At 38.6% G+C, this 18,664-nt stretch overlaps 1 protein-coding gene across 2 annotated transcripts in view; it reads right to left on the bottom strand.

The window, feature by feature from the left end:
- prr7 (proline rich 7 (synaptic)) overlaps positions 1-18,664 on the bottom strand; it is a 31,641-nt gene that overhangs the window by 6,798 nt on the left and 6,179 nt on the right. The window contains exon 2 of one of the 2 annotated variants that reach the window (XM_015394676.1): positions 16,736-17,753. In XM_015394676.1, coding sequence (XP_015250162.1) covers positions 16,736-17,054 — 319 coding nt within the window. In that variant the 5' untranslated portion in view covers positions 17,055-17,753. The remainder of the gene's footprint in view (positions 1-16,735; positions 17,754-18,664) is intronic. The other variant, XM_015394677.1, reaches the window with a different exon arrangement.

Genomic DNA, 18,664 nt, shown 5'->3' with positions numbered 1-18,664 from the left:
GCCACCAATATCCGTTAATCACTCACATATTGAAGTCAGGTGTATGGAGACAGAGAAACACTTAGATTGGCAGGACAGATCTTGAGTACTAAGTTTAAAGTAACATTCTCTTTATCCCGCTTCGAACCACCTCCATACATGCTACTTCATGTCTACTTCATCATCCACCACTAAAAGTTTATGCAGCAGTCCTCAGTCAATGCATGCAGGACCATACATCCCATTTTAATTTTGAAAATGTACTGGTTCCACTTTACTCTCTCCATGTCTGACTTTCTGTGTGTTAGATATTGACCCATTTTGCTCTGTCTCTGATGGACGACAGGGGGCTGCAGTGTAACAGAGTTGGTAGGAATCACCACACTGATTAGAAAAGCTTCTATTTGTGATGGAAAGCAGGATGCATGGATGACCGGGTCTGGATTAATGAAGGGTTACATGAAGAATTTGGGTCTTTGCACTGGGATGGTTGTAGAAAAAAGGTTGATATGCATCTTTGATTAAAGCTTTTTTTCTTGGTCTTTATTTGGCAATATATCGGCCCAAAGAGACGACCACAAGGTCTAAGCACCAATAACAGACTCTATCTCAGGCAGACACCCGTTACTGATCATCAGGTGAGATGTATTTTTCCAATCCTTCCTTTCAACCTCGTTTCTTGCTTCTGCTGTCTCCCCCATCACAAGGAGTTTACGTTCATATGCAATCATTGCTCCCACTGTTTACTTCACGAATGACACATCTGATTCATTAAACATTTTTAACTTCTAACTTAATGACCATCATAATCCCATATTGTCCACTCGTGCATATATGAGTTTATGTTGGAGAAACGTAAATCTGACTGTGTTGCCTTATAACACTTGACCTCACGCTGTCAGATTTCTTCATTTATAGAAATAGTTAGCCTCTAGGTAAACCTGCTCGGCAGATGGTAAGCCTACATGAATTTCTCAACCCTGCTAATACTCTTGCATGCACTCTGTAGCCAATCTATCATCAGAGTCTCACTTCTCTCAGCGCCTCACAATCATATCGTTCGTCAGCATGTCATCAGTGCATCTTCTCTCTGCACATCAGCAGCGCACCTGCAGCACACTATCAACATTTCATTTCTCAGCATATCACCAGCACAACGCATCCTTGGCGTTTCTCTTCCTGCTTCATTTTCCTTGCTAATTTGGCGCATCTTCAGTGCATTTTCTTCTACTTTAGTGCTCTATCAGCGCTATTCCCACTCAGCGCATCATTTGCACATCTCCTCTGCATTTTGCCAAGAACGACCTCATCGACTCCACATTACTAAGGGGTGGACCTGTTTTCAGTTCGATTTGCATCTTTTCTAAGCCGTGAAAAGCCTGTTGTTGGGCTACACTATAAGCCTGGAACTCAACGCTACTCTAGATATTCTGAATTGAGAAAGCTCTCTTGATGGGAAGCAAAACATCTTCAAAGTTGGAAAACAATGTCCAGTGGGTTTTTTTTAACCTTTTTTTGGAATGCCACTGGACCCTCTTTTGGGGAAGACTACTGTAATCATCCCTTCAGGCAATCTGCTCTATAAACATTCCTTCCTTTCTCTGCACCCTTTCTGTCCCTTCCCTCCCTAGCTTGCGCAGTCTAGTCTAGTCTACCGGGTTTTTTATTTTTATTTTTTGGAAAGGGGAACTACTCTTACCCTTTCCTAGGTTACTCATCCAAGCAAATTGTCAATTCTCAGCATCAAAGTCTTCTGCCAGGGCCCAAGCGCCAAAGATCTTATTTCGTTCATGTTAAAATCTGTATCTCTGCTTTTGTCTCCTTGAACCCCAGTTGGCCTCGGCAGATGGCCGCTAACACTGAGCCTGGTTCTGCTGGAGGTTTCTTCCTGTTAAAAGGGGTGTTCCTCTCCACTGTCGCTACAAACATGCTGGGTGTGAGGGATTGCTTTCGAGTCGAGGCATTTATCTGGTTTTCCTTTGATAGGAAAATGTTTTACCAATCTGTTAGGGTTGGTTGTATAAATTAATTGAACTAAATCAAAATGTTGAATTCTGTTAATACTAAGAAAAGAAACTTGAAGATGAGAACCAGTGTATTAGATGCTTTTCTCTCCTCACTCATTAACACCTGCAGCTCATTATACTGAAGACCCGCAGTGAAATGTGCAGACTGATTCAGAATGAGGGGTAAAGCAACAAGGACAGAATTTAAAATTTAGATTCTGTGCTTGGAGGAACATCAGCAGCTAAATTTGTGAGTTAATGTATTATTTTTAATTTATTTTTCTTTTGCTGAATAAAACCTGGAAAAAAAGATTTGGGAAAAGCATATTATTTATGGAATGTTCACATTTCACGAACACTCCTACCTTGACTGAATGTACTGTAAGAAAGCAGTCAATATTTTAGTGTTAGTCAGCACCAGTCAGTTTCTGGTGGCTAAGCTCCCCTTAGCTGCAGAGGTTTTTCCTTTTTTAGTGAAGCCAATATTTTATATTTAGGGTGAAAAATCAGTAAAACTTCAGATCGATATCTTCTGAAAAAGTGCTCTCCTGCTGCCTCTGGAGTCTTGCTGATCCTTTCAGAGGCTCTTGGTGGTGGGGGGACTTTTTTTCTTTCCACTTTTTTATGGGAATGCAGATTTCCAAGATGTCTTTGAAAAACAAATAGCTTAAGAGTCTGAAGTTTGCAATTTTGAGTCATTAAAAAGATGATGCCATCAGGGCTCTCACTGGGATTTTTTGTCAGTATAAGTGGGCTGAAGAAAAGCAACTAAAAATGTGCCTCTTCTTTCTTTCTTAACCTCTTACAAGCATGGACTTAATTTAGTGAGTGGGTGGACATGTCCCTGCACCTTTTACTGTCCAAAAACAGTGTTACACTACAGTACACAGACAATCGTCGAGCACTAGGACCAAGGGTGTAACTTTGTGATGAAAGTTGGTGGAACACTATGGCTGATGAACCTACAGTTACTCGACACAAACGCTTTAATAGGTTTTGCATTTTCCAAAATTCAACTCAAACATATATTCATTAAATACTTTCCTATTGTTGAGAACACATGAGTCGAAATATACAGATATATTTATGGGTAGTTAAACATTAATGTATAAAAAAGGATGAAATCAGCTGATTCTGATGCCAACAGTAATATAGTATGCCTCCCTAGTATGGACACTATTTCAGTTTCATTCATCCATCCATCTGTCCGTCCAGAAACATGTTGGTTGATTGGACGTTTTCCCTTTCAGCTACATCAGTGATCATCCTTCTTCAAAAGCAGCAAAATCTAATTCAGAAATTTGTCCCACATATTGCTGAGAGCCAAAGTCTATGAATTGAAATTATTGGTGGGGATATGTCTCCACCAGGCCAAAGTTGGTGGGGACATGTCGTCAACAGTCCTTCAGGAAGTTAACGCCTGTGACTAGGACCAAGTGGAAGCTCAAACTGAAGCCGGCTTCCCTGAGTTTAGGCTGTCCACAAGCTCCTGATCGGCCCTCCATTTTTTTTTTTTCTTGTATGATTGGCTGTCAACGCTGTAACTCCTGAGAAGTTCAGGTTACAAACATCTGATGCGCCACTGAATCTGGTCTGTGATTGGATGGTCACAGAGCTGCTGATGTCCAACACGCTACCAGAACTAGAATTGTAGGGTCGCCTGCCTTTATCTCTGCTTTCTGGTATGTTTTGGTTTTTTAGATATCTTAAACGGTCCAGGATTTATGGTCTTGAAAGAGATTGTGGGTCTGCAAAAGACAGAAGTTGGTGAGGGAGTCTGCTACTGTAAATTAGCCATTTTGTCTTCCCTAGGGTGACGTAATGTAGAAGGGTTGTAATATCAGGTGTTTTAATTTACACAAATCTTTGAATCGGTTTCATGTGCATGCATGTGTTTGTATGTTCGTTATTAGATTGCAGCCAGGATGTCTGAAAAAGAGAGACATAAGAGACTTCTTTAAAAGTCAAAATTGAAGTTTCATTCAAGGAACCGTGTAACACGCCTGCTAAAACACTTTCACTGACTCCATAAAGCAACCAATCCACTTCTAGATCCTCCAACACATTTTAAACCTTTCAATAACCTTGTAAGTATATTTGTTTTATTAAAAGTGCTGATAAATCAAATGTATTGTCGTATATTATTATCAAAAAAGGAAAAATATACAATTTATGAATGGGATTTTATATATCCAAGCTCATAATAATTGTAAAACTGTGTTTTTAATGGATTGTTGCACCTCAAATTTGTTGTTGTCATGTATTCTTATATTTTGTCAGGAGAGGGAAAGAGAAAGTGGAGGAAACAAGCACAGAAGAACAACAAAAAGATATATAGATTTTTATATATATATATATATATATATATATATATATATAAATGTGAAACTCCCAACTTCTGAAATCAAAATTTGGTCCATTGTTAGAAGAAACTAAACAGACTTTCAGCCAGTTCAGTTTGACAGAGCAGCCATTTAGGAACCCTTTCCAACCTCCCAGTGGCCACTCCAGCCCTGCCTTCATGGGCTGCTCTCTCTGTCTGCTGAAGGGGGCGTCTGTGTTCACCTGTGTTTGAGTGCACATGACAGCTGAGTCAATGACTGAGTTAGAAACGTGCTGGGTGGGGTTTTCGTAGCGCTGACTCCAGTCCAGCTTTCTCAAATTTATGCAAATAAGGATTTTAGAGTTACTTGGAAAACTTTCCGTGGAACGGGCTGAAATGTGAAACTGCTAACAGCATCAAGAGAAACTCAGCATTGGATCTAAAAGTTAGGTTTTGATTTGTGCCTAATCACACTGTTTTTATTGGATTTGTATTTGTCTTGGTAAGCAGAAAATGTTTAGACGGTTTCATCTTGATGAAACTTTGAAGGCAATTCAACTTCTGACAAAGTTGTTTGTTCCACCAGGAAAATGGAAATACTGATGAAGGTGATGATGATGGAATATACAAATATCACACTTTTTCTGGGGAGACAGGGTATGAGATGCTGTGGGGTTTTTTTTTTTTTTTTTTTCAACATTTTATAAGAGTCCTATTTAGCTACATCCCAAACATTGGGGCAAATATAAAATTCACTTAATTTGTCCATTTAGAAAATGAGTTTTTTTCAGATTTTTTATTTTTATTTTTTCTGGAAATGTAGATATAATTTTGGTAAAGGACCACACAAAAATTGGTGTGTGAGACAACAGACAGATTACCTGAAGCAGTGAGAAAGTCGTCTGCTACACCTTTAAGGTGTCAGACCCAGTCTAGAAAAAAACCACAGTCTATGGTTAATGTTGTTTTTCCCTTCCTTATATGTATGAGGAACATGCGTAGGTAGGTTTGTTTTCCATTTTTGTTCATGTAAGTCCAGGAGTCTGTAAATCCTGCCTCTTCTGGGAAGCAGGGTGTAGGAGTGAAAGGCAGGAATCAAACCTCAGACATATGGTTATGTGGGAAGAAAAGTACAAGTTTTATTAAAAACTTTCATAGATCACATGTAGTGAGACCTTCAGTTGGCAACACGCGTACATTTCTTTAAACGGTGTTTCATGTTGGAGATATCAAATCTTAAAGACTTCTAGCTTTGGTTGAGAAATCGTGGAATCCAATAGATTTTAGCTTTTAACTCTGACAGGAAACAATAAGTCTGATGGTTTCAGAGTTAGTCACTAATTTCAAAGTTTATTTTTCCATGATGCCATTGATCACAAAATAAAATTTAAACTTGTCACTTCTAAATAATTTAATCGACCCAAACATTTGGCTGGCTAACCTGAGCAAGAAGGGTGATTTTAAGGAAAATTGAATACATTTTGTTGTTTATTTCATAGTCCGCTCCAGCAATCAGATATTGCATTTAACCTACCAGAATGGTAGGTTAAATACGGATGTGAGATTTATCTTAAAAAAGAAATAACAGTATTTTAGAACCAAATATCTTCAGGTTTTTTGAGATTTTTCTTTTAACATAGCTGGGTAATTATGTGATGGACCGACATGTGTGTATGTATAGGTATGTATTTGTTTGTATATATACGTTGTTATATGTAAACATGTTTTTCAACAGCTTCCTTTCTTTGAGACGATGTTGACCATCTAGTTTTCTGCTCTAATCCCAGCCTAACTGGCGTACAAACTAGGATCTTGTGAGAGTTGAAATTAATGTATTTCGGGTACAGAAGAGTCAACAACTCATTTGTTCATTAGGGCCGGTTCTACGTCTGCACCATCTGGGATCCTGAAGCCTGCACTTTGGCTTCCAGAGAGCAAAGAAGACACATTTTTAGATGTTTTCTCCACCTATGGTGCATGCATGCAGAGCTGAAGTAATAGCGTGGAGGTTTTCAAATAGACAAAATAAGTTTTAATGAAGTCAAACATTGTGTATTAATAGAACTCTCTTTAGTCTCAACTTTCAAATTTGTCAGCAATTTAAAAACAGAGCAGGAAGATAAAAAGTTTAAGAGGGTATTTAATTCAATCTTTTTCAAAATTACATTTTTCTTTTGAATGAGCTTGAATGTTTGTCTTATTTTTCTGGAAACAATCGGTTAATTATGGGAATCAATGGCAGGAGCTCCAGCTGACATGATTTCTCAGAGGACAGTTACTGTACACCCGGGCACTGATGTTGGAAACTAACAGCTGTTTGCTGAACTGTTGCCATGGAGCTGGGAGTATTTATGGATGCAAATGTGTTTGTGTACCTGGCTGCAGTCCATCACCTCCCCCGTCATGGCTGACAGACACCTACAGGAGCTGAGCTTCATTGTTTCTCATGTCGAACGCGCTGCTGCCAAACAATACAAGCAGCTGCCAGCGTGGCTTGAAAGAAACATTAACTGCATGGAGATCAGCAGCTCCAGCATCAAGGTGGATGTTTGTTTCCACAGGGACAATGATGGCTTTACTCTGGTCAGATGAAGAAACCTCTTTAGCTAGTCTTATTCTCACCTTTCTGCTGTCTTAAAATAGCGTTCTTTAACAGCAAGGAAGCTTTTCTAGTTATTATCCATCTAAAAGCTGCAAAAGAAAGCTGATTAGTTTTAGGTTTATATTTAGGTACGGTAATAAACTGAACAGCTAACCAAGTTTCAGTCTAATTATTCCATCAGCACTGCTGAAGCTGTGAAGAACGTAAGTCCCTCCACCAATCTAATTAAGATAAATCTCTAAAGAGTTGTAGACGTGCTGTTAATCCTTCTCCTCTTGTGTTGTCTCTAAAAAGAAGCCAACAAGCATAACTTTGCTTTAAAAATGCAGGAAACTGCGGCTAAGAGTGCTACGTACAGCTCAAAGGTGTTTCTCAGACCATGGGGAAGTTCTGGGGCTGGAGTTTCAGCCAAAAAGCAGAAAGCTTCACAGTTTCCAAAATGGTTCGAAAATTTCAAGGGAAGCTACAGAATGACTTCGACAGTGCATGATCATATTTTGGTCAGATTAGACAGCAGGTGGGTGTGAACGTATCTGCATCATCCTAGTGAACTATGCTCACCCAAATTATATCCTTTCACTAAAAGATTTCATCCGTTTTTCTCTTAAATGCTACAAATAAGAGTCTCCAAGTCTGTTATATCTCCAATAATGGAAGGGCATGGACAATTATATGTTTGGAAACTAGAAGGTTCTGCTGCTTGAGGCTGGAGGATTTATTTAAGAGACAAAAGCTTTTTAAATAAAGTTTTAGAAGTGAAATCTTGTTTTCTCAGAGTGGCTAAAGGTCTTTCAATGAGTGATACGGGGGCCTGCAGCAGTTCCTGAAACTTATTCAGAGCCAGATGAGGGTCCCAGTGTTGAAACGCATCCGACCTTGTTGTGGTACGAAATGCATTCAGCCGTCTGTCCTCCATTACTATAGCCCCGTTCTCCTCACCTCCTTAATCATGGAAGTAAGAGCCATTAAAGTAATCTTACCTGAACATTTCAGGATGGATTACGCACGGCTGATTAAGTTTAGTTTATTTTGAACATGCATACATATTTTTTGATAGTAGTGGAGATGAGAGGTGCAGATGCCATACATCCGCTTTAACAAACCCAGTGTCATTTCAGCCAGGCATGCACCGTGTTTTTTTTTTTTTTTTTTTTTGGCCTTCTCGGCCGATTTTCCAGTGGTGCGAGAATCTTTTGGATCAAGTTTCAGCCTCATTGTGCGTCCTGATTTGATTTGTCAGAGGCTACGTTCACACTGGAGGCCTTAATGCTCAATTCTGATTTTTTTTTTTCTTTTTTTGTGAACTACAATTCTTTTGCACAGTTGTTCACATTTCCGAATATATGCAACTTCTATTTGATCTCCTGTGTGAACTGCATTCACGCAACTTGTCCCGCATGCACAACAGAGGACGCAATGACGTCACGAGCGAGCGTGCTCTATATTTACAGACGTAAACATGGATGGTAGTGGTGGAGTGCATCTAGTCATCTTTCACTTTCCCCTCAGAAGTTTTGCAGCAGGTCCAGCAGATTCTGCAACAGTTTTTTTTTTTTTCCATACTGCCATAAGACTGCTGAACAAACGGTTTACATTTGATCACTGCTGCACTTTATGAAAAGGAAATGTTAATTTCATTGCTCTGCTGCTCATTTACTGTCTGAAAGTTGTCTAAGTAGCCAAGTGGACTGGGTCGCATTTGAGAAAATCGGATCATTGTAATTAAGACTGCCATTAAAAGATCAGATAAAGGTTGCATATGGGCAAAAAATCGGAATGTTCATCTATAAAAAATGGTCAAAGAAATTTGTATATTATTAGTTGTATAAACATTTCCTTTAGTGGTAATAAAATAATTTCAAATATGAAACTGAAGCCTTAAAAATTTAAAAAGGGGAGGGTTGGGAAAGTCTATCACGATTATGTTTCCAAGAAAAGCAAAGGGGTTATGACTCTAATAAATAAACTTCATTATTTCTTAATACCAGAGTTTAAAGACATAGAGTGGTGAATAATATGTATCCAGGAAATGTATAGGTCCCAAGTAGGAAAAAAAAACATATTTTTTATTCTATAACATGCTGGGCAATTTTGAAGGCCACATTATGCATGGAGGAGATCATGTTTCAGATGATCATAGAGACAGAAGCGAAATCAGTGTCAGCTCTAGTAGTAAAACTAAATCAGCAACAGTCTTCTTTAAATAAGAAATTGGGTTGGTGGATCTTTGGAGACTAACACACCCTTTGCAAATAGAATATAAATTTTATTCATATGCCTACAAAAGTTATTCATGCATTGGGTTTTTTTAGATATCTGGTATGGGTGTTAATTTAGAGGTTGACTGTGTAATAGACATAATGACCCTAACAGACCATGCCCCTGTAGAGTTGCATACAAACTTACAAGGTGAAACAAGGAGATGGAGACTAAACTTCAGTATTTTGCAGGATGAACAATTTACAACAACACTTTTTTTAATGTAAATTTTGGGTCTACAGACAGATCAGCCACAATGTGGGATGCTCACAAGGTTTACATTAGGGTTAAACGTTTGAGTTATACCACAATGAAAACAAAAGAGGGTAAAGAAAAAAAATTAGGATTATTGAAAAAGAGATCAACACATTTGAAAAATTGAAAGAAAACTGAGAATTTACCTTTTATGAAATTTACTATCGACCCCCCCCCCCCCAGAACTATGCACATTTCATTAAGAACCAGTTTTTTTTTGAGAATAGTGAAAAAACAGGAAGACTTAGGCTCGATGACTGAAAATGTGATCGTAGCAATTAAAGAAGACACACTGATATCATGTTCCGATATTAACAGTTTTCCAAAGGATCTTTATACATCTAAAAATGCAGCTACTACAGAAGAATTGCAAAACTTTTTTGACTAATTAAAAATACCACAAATTTCTCCGGAATGAAACTGTAGATTGCAGGCACCCATAACTGAGGGTGAAATGAAAACAGGAAAACCGCCTGGTATAGATGGCTTTACAGCCAAACACGATCACAAATTTGGAGAAATATTTGCACCAATTCTAACTGATGTGAATCAATAAGCCTTTGAATGTGGTGCACTCCCTTAAATCTTCAATCAGGCTGTAATTACTCTCTCACCAAAGGAGGGAAAAGATCCAACAGATCCAGTTAATTACCGTCCAATAAGTCTGATAAATATTGATTGCAAAATATTATCAAAAACTTTAGTGACATGATTGGAGACAGGGTTGCTGCCGACTGTTCATAATGACCAGGTGGGCCTTATTAGGCTTCAGTCTTCAGCTGACAATATGCAGAGATTATTGCATATTTTATTGGAAAATGGAAACAACACAAATCCCATGGTAGCAAATATGATGGTGGGTCACTAAACTGTATTCTGGTCCAAAGGCTGCCGTTTTCCCTAATGGAATGTTTTCCTAATTTTTAGCATCCCCAGGTTTATATGCTAGGGTTGTCATCTTTGTCTGCTTTTGTTCAATATTTTTTTGAAACCATTGAGTACTAAAATGAGGGAAAATGCCAAAATTAGGGTGAACGGATGGGGAAGGGAATACAAACTATTTATGCATGCACATGATATTTTGGTGTTATGTCAAGAACCTCGATCACAACACCGTTAGAAGTGATTGATGACTTCTCTAAACTGTCAGGTTACAAAATTAATTGGCATAAATCAGAGGCAATGCCTGTTACTAAACTGTAATTCAAATTTATTATATTCTTTTTATTCTAAATTGTTATAAAAGGGAATGAAATGTTTAGGAATAGCACTTAATCTGGATATTAATGTAATTATGGTAAAATACTATAGAAAAATTAGCTTATTAAGATTAATTCTAATTTGGAGAACTGGGGCAAAATAAATACAATAAAGAGGGTCATGGCTTCTTTGATCAGCTATTATACTGGTATGGTGCCAATCTGTATTCCAACAAAAAAGGCGGGTTTGCCTTACCTAATAAAACACAGCAACATTTAATTTGAAATGTCTAAGATGTGTAAGCCTTGGTCAGAAACTAAATCCGATTTAGACTGGGTTTTAACTTCACCTCTCCGTTCACTCCTATTGAGATACTAAATCAAAAGATGGACAATAAAGGGAATAAAAGGGATAACCTCCAATTAAAAATTCTCAAAAATGGTACGACAAGTGGTTCACAAAAGACGTACCCTCTCATTTATCTTAAGAGGTATGCATCCCTGTGGAACAATCCTAAAATCAAAAAGGCAAATTATTAGTCTCAATAGCTGAAGGAAAGTATATGGATACTTTAAAAGAGACATTATCATAAAATGATTTAAAAGAAGAGTTTAAATTGGAGGAATGTGGTGACTTTTAGAACTAAGAGATTGTTTGAAAGATAAAAACAAATTTTCACCAGGTGAAAAACCTACCATCTTTACTTAGTAAAGCATCAAAATAGTATAATGTATGTATAATGTATTAAAAGCTATAAACCCAAAAGTCTCAAAAGTCCCAAAAGTCTCAAAATAATATAGGAAAGAGATTTAGGATGCAGGGATTTGGGGAACATGGGATTTTATCATTTCTGGAACTGGGTGTTATGGTAGCCAAATGTAAATTCATTACCTGTGCCTGTTTTATTTTAACATTATGGAAAGAACCACAGACTCTCAAAACATTGAAAGAGAGAATGACTTGAAAATGCAGCTTATGATAAAATGCTGGGAAGACTGAATAGCAATTGTGAGGCTGTGACTGGATTAATGTATCCTTTAAAATGTGAAATGGTCAATTTATTATTTCTATTTGCATACCTCGCTGTTTTTATTTACTTTCTTATACGTTTATAAAACAAAAGAAAAAACTTTTTAAACAAAGTAAATTCAAATGAAACTTGAAGAGTGGTGCTGAGGGCTCCCCTCGTTGCTGTTCCACAGAAAGTGAGGAAATCACCATAGCAACCAATGAGTTATTCACACTCTTCTATTACTGAGCTGCTTCTTCCTCCTCATATTAATTTACCAATAATGAACTTCTATAATAGGCTAAAGGAAGGAAGTTAGTCTGTGAACCATTTTCAGGCAGCAGCTGCTCCCTTTTAAAACTTCTAGTTTTTAATCACATTCTTTTTTTTCCTCTAAATTTCTATTCCTATCATTTCTATTTCTTGTGCATGTTCAATGACTCTATAGTCTAATAAACGTAGTAGTGTCAGTGTTGGGAGATCAATGGCTTCTGTCTTCTCCTCCTGGACGATAACAATGATATATTAACTTATCTTAATATGTTCATTTTCTGTTTAAAACTGCTGGCTGGTGCGTCAAACAATTTTGCTGAAATGATCTGCAGAGGAACAAGAAGCCTAATTTCCTCAGAGCTGCAGATTTTCCCCTTCCTCCTAAAACGTTTTAGATCACAGCATCTCCACAGCTCCTTTTTATTCACGTTCTCCACATCTGAATTGTGCTGCTTTATTCCTGCTGCTGCCTGGTTACTGCAGCTCTTCATCAGTCTGCCTTGTGAGCAAGACTCCAGTCTTTTGTTTTATCCTCTTTGTGAGTCTCTGCTCATTACGCATCTCTGACAGGAGTTTTTTTTTAAGTGTCTCATCTTTTATCTCCTTGTTTTGTTAGCATCATGCAGAAATTTAGGATCACAAAATGTTCTTTTATTTGTTTACTACCTTGTTTTAATCTGTAGATGACCCTTTATTCATCTGTAGATAATATTTAAGACATATTCTTCCAGGTGTTACAGAATGCTGACACAAAATTAATTTAAAAAATCATGTATCACCTTTTCTTTTTTATTGCTGCAAATTAGATGTTCAGTTATTATATTTTCTCTCTTATGCATCTTAATTTCCTCCCTGTTTCTGTATTCTTTCCAACTCAGACTGTTTGGAGAAGCTTTTTTTTCCAACCTGAAATGTGAATTCCTAAGAAGCAGTTTTTTTCCTCTCTGAGAGGAAGGTGGGCACATCTCATGAATACATTTTGATTAGAAAGCTGCAAAGTCCTGCTTTAGGATGAAAGTTTGTGCAACGAAAAGAGTTTGATTCTTCAGGAGGTGATCTTATTTTGGACAGAGGCAGGCTTGCACAGCTGAGAGGATGGAGGTTCTCTATATTGAGTATGTTGCTGTTCTGTTACTGCTCATCCTCCGTAGCCCACGGCTTAAAGGTATCGCAAAAGTATCCAAGCCCCTTGAAATTTTTATTTTTTTTAGTCTTATGACCCTAAACATCAGTATGTTAAATTTGTTATATGATAAAGCTTTAAAATGCTTTCAAATGCCGGCTATACTATTTGTTTGGTGGTGGGGGGGGGGGTTCACAACACAGATAAAAGACATTGATTATTGCAAAATCTGTGTTTGTTGCTCTTAATTTCTTCCATCGCTCTGTGAGGCAGGTTCAAGGATGACCATTTTTAGAAGACCTGTAATAAAATCTGACGGTGTCAGATATTTAGAAAATGCTACAACCTACATCAGCCAGTAGAAATGCAGCGGCTGTTTGTGATGTATCACATAAAGATCCAATTAAAGGTGGATGAAAAGAGGGATTTGTTTCCAGGATTTTGTATGATCCACAGTGGAGAAACGTGTGAAACCCAGCAGCAGGAATATCATCAATCAGGTGAAAAATCTTAGCAGTAACTGCTTAATAAATGTAACTTTGCCTCTCTTAACATGTAACGATGAAAGAAAAATATAAATATTATTGTCAGTAATGTAAATATAGGGGTATAGATGATTTAATAATTTATCCTCTATGACAGGGGCATCTGCAACCTTTCATATCCAAAAATACATTTTGCCCTGAGTCCAGCTAAGTATACGTTTTTTAAAACCACCAAATATTACATTACTTTTTAATAAAACAAAACATATTTTTTTTTATTTATAAATGTCTGTCATTGGAAATCTGTTTCCTTCTAAAAAAAAAAAATCTAATCTTTTTTTAGCTTTTAAAATAAGGAAAAACATAAAATGACTTGTAAAATGACTGAATCCATGATTCAGCTTTACATTGATGTAAAAAATGACAAAAAAAATGCTAAAAACATATTTCTGTTTTTCTTTTTAATCTCATTCTCTTGTGTAAATTCACACCCACTATTCTTCATTAAAAAACACTAAAGCTTCTTAGTGTGGCATTTGTTATTATAATGCATTACTTAGTTCTTTATATCATTTTTAGCTACTATTAAGAGGCATTGAAGAGGATCTGTAGAGCCACATGCAGCTCTGGAGCTGCAGGTTGCAGACCCCTGCTTTTTGAGCATCATCTGGCAGAAGAGCTTATATAAGAGTTTTGGCAGAAGAGCAGCAGGAGATGCTCCACAGGTCCTAAATGAGGCTGTCTAAATAAGAGAAGAAGTCGTCCAAAATGGTTAAACATGGCTGCAAAGAGATGTGTCCGCATTGACTCGCCCAGGCTGAGCATCCATCACAAACCTGTGACAAATTTCATCCTTCTTCTCTTACTGTGTGGCCTCGACCAAGATGGACTTTGATTTGCATAATAAATATGGGAGCATGCACAATAAATACGAGTCAATAGGAATAGAAGCGTACTGGTGACATCATCACATTCAAAGCTTGTCTGGATCTGAATTTCACCTCCTGTTAATAGTCTCTAGATAATTTCTGACTTTTTAAGGAGGTTTCAACAGGGTCCTGTACAGGAAAAAAAGGCAGCTTGGCCCTGCTTAAACAGACATTTTTAACACTGCTCCAACTTTAAAACGTCAACCATCTTCCAGTGCTTAAGAAGACGCATGTTACATGTTTAAATGATTATCAGCACCTGGCACATGAATCCTGTTAAACATTTAGATGAGGGAAAACCTAAAGAATGGCTCTTATTGATTATGGCTCTGCTTCTAAATTGCTTGTTCCTGTGAGGCTTATAAACTGGAAATGCTTCGATTATTAACCCAAGACTTCAAAGGCTTAAGGTTAACAGTTGCTTCTCAGATTAACTCACTGTAAGGGTTGGTTTGCTAGCCTAGTAAACTAGCCTCATCCGCCAGCAGCCGAAATAATTTTTGCCTGCGAGTGGTCTAGCCTTGATCAAGTCCCCAGGCCCTAAAACTGGTGGGCCAATCACAACCCAGAGATGTGTTTTGATTTTTGGATGCAAAGCGGGCGGGGTTTTGATGGCAGGACGACAAAGCTTTGCGACGCTGGAGAAAACACAACAAGATGGCAGCAGCAGCTTTCAATGGAGCGCTCCACTCAAAGTGAAAAGTTGTCTTTTCTATTGCTTCTGTCCAAAAAAATTAAGTTTTAAGGTCATTTGAGACGAGAATATTATACTTTAAAGTGTCACTATATGGTCCATTTACCGATTTAATGCGTAATAAAAAAAAAAAAAACTATTTCTGAAATTGAGAGGACCGCGGCAACCAGCAGATCTCCGAGGCTAACGGCAGCCAGGGCTAACGGCAGCCCGTTTGCAGCGGCCCTCTCTCTGTATAGTCGTGTGTTGGCTCTGATGGCGATATTTGGCTCAGCTATGGAATCAGTTTTGGAAGGATTAGAGTTGTGGTTTTAATTGAAACATGATCAGGAAGAGGCTCTACGCTTATTCATGTTTAAGAAGGACGTATTCACCGTTTTACTGAGAGACTGTTTGTTTACAATCCCCCACCAGTTTTCTGTCGTGCTTACTACGCGACAGTCGGGTGCGCTCATTGATCAGAGCGTTGGCCAATAGGCACAGATAGCGGTTGTTCTCATCAACAATCTTCCGATGTCTCATTCATCAGGGCCAGACTAAATTACACACTTAATCTCACATTTAGTCTGGTTAATCAGGCTATTGGTTTGCCACACGGCTGTATTTTGTTCTTGTTACAGAACTGAGGTGTAAAATGTGATGTTTTGGAGTAAGGAAAATCAATTGGTTCTGAAAGCCTCACAAAAAAATGTAATTGGTGTTAAAATTTGAACACCAGTGCGATTATTTCTAAAAGTCTTACCAAGGACATTTCTTGTTGAGTAAACTGAAAGATTTTATTAGCAATAAAAGCAGATTCTGTTCAATTTCTACCACTGTGCAACAGAAAGCCATCTGATAAATTCTACCACAGTGCGGTTTAGGAACCTTTCTGCTAAAGTTAGGAAACTTTTAAAGCGAGCGGTCCGCTCTGCCTGGTGGATTATTGGTGAGGATTTACCGTATAAGTCCTGGAGGAGTCCTTTGCTCCCAGGTTTAAGCCACTATTATTTGCATCCTGCCAGGTCCTGAGTTCCCTGCTTCTGTTGAGCAAATAAAAGCGGAGACATTGCTTCTTTCCTCGAGCTGTGATGACTAAACACAGACTTTATGACGATAGCAAAAAGCGTTTTTTGGCGCTCTTTTTTTCATTGTTTTAGTTGTTTGTTTATTTTCCTTTTGTGAGGCCCTCTTGACGTATTTGATTGCTTGGCTGTTGTCTCCTTGTCTGGGCGAATTTCAAACCGTACTCGGCTACTAACATCTTTTAAATGTGATTATTTGGCAAATAAGATAAAACTGAGTTCAGATGAGTCTGAAGAGGAACTTTAGGTTTTTTAATGACTCATGTTATTTAGAAGTGGGGTCAGAGCTTGCTATAAAACACTTGAGGCTGCAGTCAAGTTGCTGCAGATTGAGATATATGAAGGTAAAACAAGCAGTAAGCACAGAACTACTACAGTCTGATCCATTTAGATCCAAACTGAATGAAATGCTCCAGACACAAACCGAAGTTCTTGCTCTGGGACCTTTTTTGTTTGGTGGAAAAAGGGGCAAACTGTGCGAAAAAAAACACTCAGGCTCTGAACAGCCTCACTGCTAACTCTTTGGTACATTACCTGGCATGCTGACCCAGGTTGCTTGTGGCATTGGATGAGGAACCGGTACGGCGACGGGCGGCACCAGAGTCTGAGGAGGGCAGATCTGCGGATGGGGCTGCGCCGCTGGAGGTCCTGGCGGATATCCGCCGGGCTGGGTTTCGAGCGGCTCCATCTCCACCGTCCGCAGACACTGTTCTCTGAGCCGGTCCTCTTGGCGTCTCTTCAGGCGGCGCTGCAGAAAGCTGCAGAAGCAGCACAGCATGGTGATGAGGGCCCAGACCAACCAGAAGCCAGCGAAACAGGCCAGAAAGGTGTAGGTTCCCTGTGACATCACCATGGCGGTGATGGAAAAAAGCACCGGCTTCTTCCCTCAAGGAACAAATGTCCTTTTTTTTTTTTTTTAGGGAATGAAAAATGTTTCTTATACAGTTGATGGATCTAAAAACATCTAGAAAAAGAAAACAAAAAATCTTCACGGTAATGAAAGCTGAGATTGTCTGGAATTAAAAGACTGTCCTCTTCCAAGTTAATAGAGCTTTCTATAGAGAGAAGCACACACTGAACGTCACATGTTTAACATCCAAAATGAGTCAAAGTATTGTTAAACATAGAAGCAAAACTCTGTGATGGATAGCTAGGGCTAAAAATGTTTTTTTTCACAGTATTGCTTTGTTTACAGCAGGTCCTTCTTATTTTTATTTTCTCATAAATCCGCTCTGCTTTTCCAAAGAATTGGACAAAATCCGGGTTCTCATCCTCCAACATCCACTTAAAGCCCCCATGGAGCTCCACAGGTTTCACACGACTAAAAACATTTTCCTGTTGGAGAAAAAAACAAACTGCGTCCTTTCAGGACTGTGATCTTTGGACGGTCGAACGGAGGTGACATCCAATCAGAAGCGCCAGAATCCACAGAAGTGAGGGCTTCATCCGCACGCAACCAAACAGCTGGTCCCTTCGGGGGTCCCTGCACACCGTCGGGAGGCTGAATTTCTGCCCCTTAGATCCCAACAGGACTCCTTGTTCTCCCACTGCTCTGCGAAGAGAAACACAAGGAGAGCAAACCGTCACCAGGACAAACACAGACAACATTTCTGACACAGCGAGGAGTAAAAACAGCGCAGAGGCTGAGCGTTTATGGATTTTAGCTGCCAACCTGAGCTGCAGATAAAATATTCATAGTGAAGGTGATGGTGGGAAACCTACATGCTAAATTCATTTATCAGGAACTGCTTTTTAGGTCTCAAAAAAGATATTAATTCCAACAAGGGCAGCACAGCCACCTTGAAGCAAGAAGTTTGTGTGTTTATTCCTTTATATTGTTTTTTGTTCCCGAGTCTCTGTTCTACTGTAATGGATCTGTTCAGGCTGCAAGACTAAGGGTGGATAAACTGATATTGCAGTCAAAAAACAAAAAAGTGTTTCTATGAAACGACAACACATCCTTATATGTCAGGTCTGTTTTTCTACACTGATGCACAGACTTCTTTCTTCACTTTAATGTCAACAACCCCAAACAGACAGACTGTAACGAGGCTGCGGACCTCCATCTGTCCAGAGCTGACCTTCTGTGGAGTCGTCTGCATCAACATTTGTTCAGATATATTTACACCAATGTCTTCATGTCGGTGTCTGGTTGCTGGCAAGGATTCAGCAGATGTTTATCTCTCTAAAAAATGTTGTTTAAAGGCATACTGCCAAAACACAGATATTCACAGTCGCTGTGTTTATAAAACTGTAAGCATTCATTTTAACAAACAGAAACCTTACAATGGCAGATATTTCTCTTTTCCTCCCTTTATGGTGATAACTATAGGCAACACCAAACAATAATGCATTCAGAAAACACTCGGTAATGTGGGAATGCACAGGATCATGAAAAGCCAGAAACGCAACAAAGTAAAGCATAAAAACTAAGGCTCTGAGTGCAACAGCAAACCTTGAAAG

This window comes from Cyprinodon variegatus, unplaced genomic scaffold (assembly GCF_000732505.1).
Source record: "Cyprinodon variegatus isolate N-32 unplaced genomic scaffold, C_variegatus-1.0 Scaffold703, whole genome shotgun sequence".
Taxonomy (NCBI): Eukaryota; Metazoa; Chordata; class Actinopteri; order Cyprinodontiformes; family Cyprinodontidae; genus Cyprinodon; species Cyprinodon variegatus.
Note: the sequence above shows the minus strand (reverse complement) of the source record. Positions and strands in the feature narration are given on the sequence as shown.